Below are 7778 nucleotides of genomic sequence, written 5' to 3' on the forward strand. Positions count from 1 at the left end.
TGCATTTTAATAGGAAATTTTGAATAAGAAGCCAAGCTATTCCTATATGAAAACCATCTTGGCTCATCCAAATTCCACTTGTTTTATACTCATTGGGCATCCTACTAAATAGGAAAGTTCAATTTGGCCCAAGCCAAGTGATATAAATCATAACATACATGGGTGTCAAGTTTGGTGCCATACTATATATCACTTGGCTCGGGCCAAATTTAACTTTCCTATATAGTAGGATGCCCAATGAGCATAAAACAAGTGGAATTTGGATGAGCCAAGATGTTTTTCATATAGGAATAGCTTGGCTTCTTATTCAAAATTATGAAATGCATGGCTGTCATGGTGCCACGTTTGGTGCCATACTTCATAATTTATATCACTTGGGGCAGCGTCAATGGACGTACTCCCGTGTCAAATACGGTTCCCCGTCGGATAGTGTCTGCCCTGTTCTGCGCTTGCGCAGTACGGAGGATAAGAAGATGCCGAAGGTCTCTGAAGATGAACGGCGCCTGCGTCGCGAGTCCAGGTTCAAGTCCCACCATCCAAGTGGACATAGAGGTAGAATAAAAAATAGCTGTGCGAAGCGTGGAGAGTGAAGCAAGCCCGCGAGGGGCCCTGTTACTATGTGCTACCGTACGTCCAATTGGATGGTGGGGTTTCAACCTGGACTCAGTGCGCAGGCGCCGTTCTTCTTCTGACACTTTGGGCGTCTCCTTCTCCTCCGTACTGCGCAAGCGCTGCACCTTATGGGGCGGACACTATCCGATGGCTGGACACTTTTTGACACCGGCAAAGCAGGTCGGCGCTGTAGCCGTTATGTGGCTATAGTCCAGATCTGAAGTAGTTAAATTTCATTTTATTATAAACTTTGCAGATGATTGTTTAGTAAATAATCACCTTTGTGCATAAAGATCCAATCTGAATAAGAAACATCAGCACCATCAAAATAATTCGTTGTTAAAAGTAAAAATCGGATAAGAATGTATTTGTGTACTAAGTAAAGGCTCCGCTGCCCTGTAGTGGGGGTGTTCGCACAGGACTCGGGCTCCTGCGGGTTGAGTACACGGGGTTAAGTGTAGTCGGTGCAGAAACCAAATAAAGCGAACAAAATCCCTCTAGTGGCCCTTATGAAATATGTTGTCCCTGGTCCCGCCCCCGGAAACACATTGCCGTATTGTCTTGAGATCTGATCTGTCAGCCAATCACATGATGAACAGAACCATTAACAGTTCCGCTGACCCATCACGCCTCTCCCCCATACGTCTGATGACAGACTCCTCCCCCCCAGAAGCACGTGGTTCCGGGAGGGGAATCGCTTCCGGGTGATGGTAGGAGTACACGTGGTGTGGGGAAAGTTCCGGGTGGTATAGAGGCTGCTCTGTGGTGATCAGCAACATGTCCGATCTGATCAGAACTATTGATGATCATGAGGAGGTTCCGGAGGAGCCGGAGTCTGAGGAGGAGGACGAGGTAAGATCAGAGGGTGTGAAGAATGCTGTCCCTTGATGTATGCAGTACACAGAGGCCCCAGGGGGGATGTACTGGAGAAAGAGGGGGGTGCAGAGGTGTGCATTTTGAGAAAGAAGAGTGGGGGGGGGTGCAGAGGTGTGCATTTTGAGAAAGAAGAGTAGGGGGGGGGGGTGCAGAGGTGTGCATTTTGAGAAAGAATAGTAGGGGGGGGGGGTGCAGAGGTGTGCATTTTGAGAAAGAAGAGTAGGGGGGGGGGGGGTGCAGAGGTGTGCATTTTGAGAAAGAAGAGTAGGGAGGGGGTGCAGAGGTGTGCATTGGAGAAAGAAGAGTGGGGGGGGGGGTGCAGAGGTGTGCATTGGAGAAAGAAGAGTGGGGGGGGGGCGGGCAGAGGTGTGCATTGGAGAAAGAAGAGTGGGGGGGGGCGGGCAGAGGTGTGCATTGGAGAAAGAAAAGAAGGGGGGGGCGGGCAGAGGTGTGCATTGGAGAAAGAAAAGAAGGGGGGGGGGCGGGCAGAGGTGTGCATTGGAGAAAGAAAAGAAGGGGGGCGGGCAGAGGATTGGAGAAAGAAGGTTACGGGGGGGGGGGGGCGGGCAGAGGATTGGAGAAAGAAGGTTAAGGGGGGGGGCGGGCAGAGGATTGGAGAAAGAAGGTTACGGGGGGGGGGGGCGGGCAGAGGATTGGAGAAAGAAGGTTAAGGGGGGGGGCGGGCAGAGGATTGGAGAAAGAAGGTTAAGGGGGGGGGGCGGGCAGAGGATTGGAGAAAGAAGGTTAAGGGGGGGGGGCGGGCAGAGGATTGGAGAAAGAAGGTTAAGGGGGGGGGGCGGGCAGAGGATTGGAGAAAGAAGGTTAAGGGGGGGGGGCGGGCAGAGGATTGGAGAAAGAAGGTTAAGGGGGGGGGCGGGCAGAGGATTGGAGAAAGAAGGTTAAGGGGGGGGGCGGGCAGAGGATTGGAGAAAGAAGGTTAAGGGGGGGGGGCGGGCAGAGGATTGGAGAAAGAAGGTTAAGGGGGGGGGGCGGGCAGAGGATTGGAGAAAGAAGGTTAAGGGGGGGGGGCGGGCAGAGGATTGGAGAAAGAAGGTTAAGGGGGGGGGGCGGGCAGAGGATTGGAGAAAGAAGGTTACGGGGGGGGGGGCGGGCAGAGGATTGGAGAAAGAAGGTTACGGGGGGGCGGGCAGAGGATTGGAGAAAGAAGGTTACGGGGGGCGGGCAGAGGATTGGAGAAAGAAGGTTACGGGGGGGCGGGCAGAGGATTGGAGAAAGAAGGTTACGGGGGGGCGGGCAGAGGATTGGAGAAAGAAGGTTACGGGGGGGGGGCGGGCAGAGGATTGGAGAAAGAAAGTTACGGGGGGGGGGGGCGGGCAGAGGATTGGAGAAAGAAGGTTACGGGGGGGGGGGCGGGCAGAGGATTGGAGAAAGAAGGTTACGGGGGGGGGGGGCGGGCAGAGGATTGGAGAAAGAAGGTTACGGGGGGGGGGGCGGGCAGAGGATTGGAGAAAGAAGGTTACGGGGGGGGGGGGCGGGCAGAGGATTGGAGAAAGAAGGTTACGGGGGGGGGGGGCGGGCAGAGGATTGGAGAAAGAAGGTTACGGGGGGGGGGGGCGGGCAGAGGATTGGAGAAAGAAGGTTACGGGGGGGGGGGCGGGCAGAGGATTGGAGAAAGAAGGTTACGGGGGGGGGGCGGGCAGAGGATTGGAGAAAGAAGGTTACGGGGGGGGGGGCGGGCAGAGGATTGGAGAAAGAAGGTTACGGGGGGGGGGGCGGGCAGAGGATTGGAGAAAGAAGGTTACGGGGGGGGGCGGGCAGAGGATTGGAGAAAGAAGGTTACGGGGGGGGGGGCGGGCAGAGGATTGGAGAAAGAAGGTTACGGGGGGGGGGGCGGGCAGAGGATTGGAGAAAGAAGGTTACGGGGGGGGGGGGCGGGCAGAGGATTGGAGAAAGAAGGTTACGGGGGGGGGGGGCGGGCAGAGGATTGGAGAAAGAAGGTTACGGGGGGGGGGGCGGGCAGAGGATTGGAGAAAGAAGGTTACGGGGGGGGGGGCGGGCAGAGGATTGGAGAAAGAAGGTTACGGGGGGGGGGGCGGGGCAGAGGATTGGAGAAAGAAGGTTACGGGGGGGGGGGCGGGCAGAGGATTGGAGAAAGAAGGTTACGGGGGGGGGGGCGGGCAGAGGATTGGAGAAAGAAGGTTACGGGGGGGGGGGCGGGCAGAGGATTGGAGAAAGAAGGTTACGGGGGGGGGGGGCGGGCAGAGGATTGGAGAAAGAAGGTTACGGGGGGGGGGGCGGGCAGAGGATTGGAGAAAGAAGGTTACGGGGGGGGGGGGCGGGCAGAGGATTGGAGAAAGAAGGTTACGGGGGGGGGGGCGGGCAGAGGATTGGAGAAAGAAGGTTACGGGGGGGGGGGGGGCGGGCAGAGGATTGGAGAAAGAAGGTTACGGGGGGGGGGGGGGGCGGGCAGAGGATTGGAGAAAGAAGGTTACGGGGGGGGGGGGCGGGCAGAGGATTGGAGAAAGAAGGTTACGGGGGGGGGGGCGGGCAGAGGATTGGAGAAAGAAGGTTACGGGGGGGGGGGGCGGGCAGAGGATTGGAGAAAGAAGGTTACGGGGGGGGGGGGCGGGCAGAGGATTGGAGAAAGAAGGTTACGGGGGGGGGCGGGCAGAGGATTGGAGAAAGAAGGTTACGGGGGGGGGCGGGCAGAGGATTGGAGAAAGAAGGTTACGGGGGGGGGGGCGGGCAGAGGATTGGAGAAAGAAGGTTACGGGGGGGGGGGCAGAGGATTGGAGAAAGAAGGTTACGGGGGGGGGGGGGCAGAGGATTGGAGAAAGAAGGTTACGGGGGGGGGGGGGGCAGAGGATTGGAGAAAGAAGGTTACGGGGGGGGGGGGGGCAGAGGATTGGAGAAAGAAGGTTACGGGGGGGGGCGGGCAGAGGATTGGAGAAAGAAGGTTACGCCCCCCGTAACCCCCCCCCCGTAACCTTCTTTCTCCAATCCTCTGCCCGCCCCCCCCGTAACCTTCTTTCTCCAATCCTCTGCCCGCCCCCCCCCCCCCCCCCGTAACCTTCTTTCTCCAATCCTCTGCCCGCCCCCCCCCCCCGTAACCTTCTTTCTCCAATCCTCTGCCCGCCCCCCCCCCCCCCCGTAACCTTCTTTCTCCAATCCTCTGCCCGCCCCCCCCCCGTAACCTTCTTTCTCCAATCCTCTGCCCGCCCCCCCCCCCCCCGTAACCTTCTTTCTCCAATCCTCTGCCCGCCCCCCCCCCCGTAACCTTCTTTCTCCAATCCTCTGCCCGCCCCCCCCCCCCCGTAACCTTCTTTCTCCAATCCTCTGCCCGCCCCCCCCCCCCCCCGTAACCTTCTTTCTCCAATCCTCTGCCCGCCCCCCCCCCTCCGTAACCTTCTTTCTCCAATCCTCTGCCCGCCCCCCCCCCCCCCGTAACCTTCTTTCTCCAATCCTCTGCCCGCCCCCCCCCCCCGTAACCTTCTTTCTCCAATCCTCTGCCCGCCCCCCCGTAACCTTCTTTCTCCAGGGGGCGGGGGGGGGGCGGGCAGAGGATTGGAGAAAGAAGGTTACGGGGGGGGGGGGGGCAGAGGATTGGAGAAAGAAGGTTACGGGGGGGGGGGGCAGAGGATTGGAGAAAGAAGGTTACGGGGGGGGGGGGCAGAGGATTGGAGAAAGAAGGTTACGGGGGGGGGGGGGGGCAGAGGATTGGAGAAAGAAGGTTACGGGGGGGGGGGGGCGGGCAGAGGATTGGAGAAAGAAGGTTACGGGGGGGGGGGGCGGGGCAGAGGATTGGAGAAAGAAGGTTACCGGGGGGGGGGCGGGCAGAGGATTGGAGAAAGAAGGTTACCGGGGGGGGGGCGCGGGCAGAGGATTGGAGAAAGAAGGTTACGGGGGGGGGGGGGCGGGCAGAGGATTGGAGAAAGAAGGTTACGGGGGGGGGGGGGCGGGCAGAGGATTGGAGAAAGAAGGTTACGGGGGGTTTGGGGGCGGGCAGAGGATTGGAGAAAGAAGGTTACGGGGGGGGGGGGCAGAGGATTGGAGAAAGAAGGTTACGGGGGGGGCGGGCAGAGGATTGGAGAAAGAAGGTTACGGGGGGGGGCGGGCAGAGGATTGGAGAAAGAAGGTTACGGGGGGGGGCGGGCAGAGGATTGGAGAAAGAAGGTTACGGGGGGGGCGGGCAGAGGATTGGAGAAAGAAGGTTACGGGGGGGGGCGGGCAGAGGATTGGAGAAAGAAGGTTACGGGGGGGGCGGGCAGAGGATTGGAGAAAGAAGGTTACGGGGGGGGGCGGGCAGAGGATTGGAGAAAGAAGGTTACGGGGGGGGGCGGGGAGAGGATTGGAGAAAGAAGGTTACGGGGGGGGGCAGAGGATTGGAGAAAGAAGGTTACGGGGGGGGGGGGCAGAGGATTGGAGAAAGAAGGTTACGGGGGGGGGGGGGCAGAGGATTGGAGAAAGAAGGTTACGGGGGGGGGGGCGGGCAGAGGATTGGAGAAAGAAGGTTACGGGGGGGGGGGGGCGGGCAGAGGATTGGAGAAAGAAGGTTACGGGGGGGGGGCGGGCAGAGGATTGGAGAAAGAAGGTTACGGGGGGGGGGCGGGCAGAGGATTGGAGAAAGAAGGTTACGGGGGGGGGGCGGGCAGAGGATTGGAGAAAGAAGGTTACGGGGGGGGGGGGGCAGAGGATTGGAGAAAGAAGGTTACGGGGGGGGGGGGCAGAGGATTGGAGAAAGAAGGTTACGGGGGGGGGGGGGGGGCAGAGGATTGGAGAAAGAAGGTTACGGGGGGGGGGGGGCAGAGGATTGGAGAAAGAAGGTTACGGGGGGGGGGGGGGGGGGCAGAGGATTGGAGAAAGAAGGTTACGGGGGGGGGGGGGGCAGAGGATTGGAGAAAGAAGGTTACGGGGGGGGGGGGGGGGGGCAGAGGATTGGAGAAAGAAGGTTACGGGGGGGGGGGGGGCAGAGGATTGGAGAAAGAAGGTTACGGGGGGGGGGGGGGCAGAGGATTGGAGAAAGAAGGTTACGGGGGGGGGGGGGGGCGGGCAGAGGATTGGAGAAAGAAGGTTACGGGGGGGGGGGGCGGGGCAGAGGATTGGAGAAAGAAGGTTACGGGGGGGGGGGGGGCGGGCAGAGGATTGGAGAAAGAAGGTTACGGGGGGGGGGGGCGGGCAGAGGATTGGAGAAAGAAGGTTACGGGGGGGGGGCGGGCAGAGGATTGGAGAAAGAAGGTTACGGGGGGGGGGCGGGCAGAGGATTGGAGAAAGAAGGTTACGGGGGGGGGGCGGGCAGAGGATGGTGGAGAAAGAAGGTTACGGGGGGGGGCGGGCAGAGGATTGGAGAAAGAAGGTTACGGGGGGGGGGGCGGGGCAGAGGATTGGAGAAAGAAGGTTACGGGGGGGGGGGGCGGGCAGAGGATTGGAGAAAGAAGGTTACGGGGGGGGGGGGCGGGCAGAGGATTGGAGAAAGAAGGTTACGGGGGGGGGGCGGGCAGAGGATTGGAGAAAGAAGGTTACGGGGGGGGGGGCGGGCAGAGGATTGGAGAAAGAAGGTTACGGGGGGGGGGGCGGGCAGAGGATTGGAGAAAGAAGGTTACGGGGGGGGGGGCGGGGCAGAGGATTGGAGAAAGAAGGTTACGGGGGGGGGGGGCGGGCAGAGGATTGGAGAAAGAAGGTTACGGGGGGGGGCGGGCAGAGGATTGGAGAAAGAAGGTTACGGGGGGGGGGGGCGGGCAGAGGATTGGAGAAAGAAGGTTACGGGGGGGGGGGGCGGGCAGAGGATTGGAGAAAGAAGGTTACGGGGGGGGGGGCGGGCAGAGGATTGGAGAAAGAAGGTTACGGGGGGGGGGGCGGGCAGAGGATTGGAGAAAGAAGGTTACGGGGGGGGGGGGGGCGGGCAGAGGATTGGAGAAAGAAGGTTACGGGGGGGGGGGCGGGCAGAGGATTGGAGAAAGAAGGTTACGGGGGGGGGGGCGGGCAGAGGATTGGAGAAAGAAGGTTACGGGGGGGGGGGGCGGGCAGAGGATTGGAGAAAGAAGGTTACGGGGGGGGGGGGCGGGCAGAGGATTGGAGAAAGAAGGTTACGGGGGGGGGGCGGGCAGAGGATTGGAGAAAGAAGGTTACGGGGGGGGGGGGCGGGCAGAGGATTGGAGAAAGAAGGTTACGGGGGGGGGGGGCGGGCAGAGGATTGATACTCATGAGAAAGAAGGTTACGGGGGGGGGGCGGGAGGGCAGAGGATTGGAGAAAGAAGGTTACGGGGGGGGGGGGGCGGGCAGAGGATTGGAGAAAGAAGGTTACGGGGGGGGGGGGGGCGGGCAGAGGATTG

General features: G+C 60.8%; 1 protein-coding gene across 1 annotated transcript in view; it reads left to right on the forward strand.

Annotated features, from left to right (window-relative positions):
* The first annotated feature begins 1287 nt into the window (after positions 1 to 1287).
* Positions 1288 to 7778, forward strand: part of DDX27 (DEAD-box helicase 27) — a 40709-nt gene continuing 34218 nt past the window's right edge. Inside the window, exon 1 of the mRNA XM_077459210.1 lies at positions 1288 to 1464. Coding sequence (XP_077315336.1) covers positions 1390 to 1464 — 75 coding nt within the window. The 5' untranslated portion in view covers positions 1288 to 1389. The remainder of the gene's footprint in view (positions 1465 to 7778) is intronic.

This window comes from Lithobates pipiens, unplaced genomic scaffold (genome assembly GCF_037356315.1).
Source record: "Lithobates pipiens isolate NorthernLeopardFrog02 unplaced genomic scaffold, aLitPip1_a1.2 Scaffold_28, whole genome shotgun sequence".
Taxonomy (NCBI): domain Eukaryota; kingdom Metazoa; phylum Chordata; class Amphibia; order Anura; family Ranidae; genus Lithobates; species Lithobates pipiens.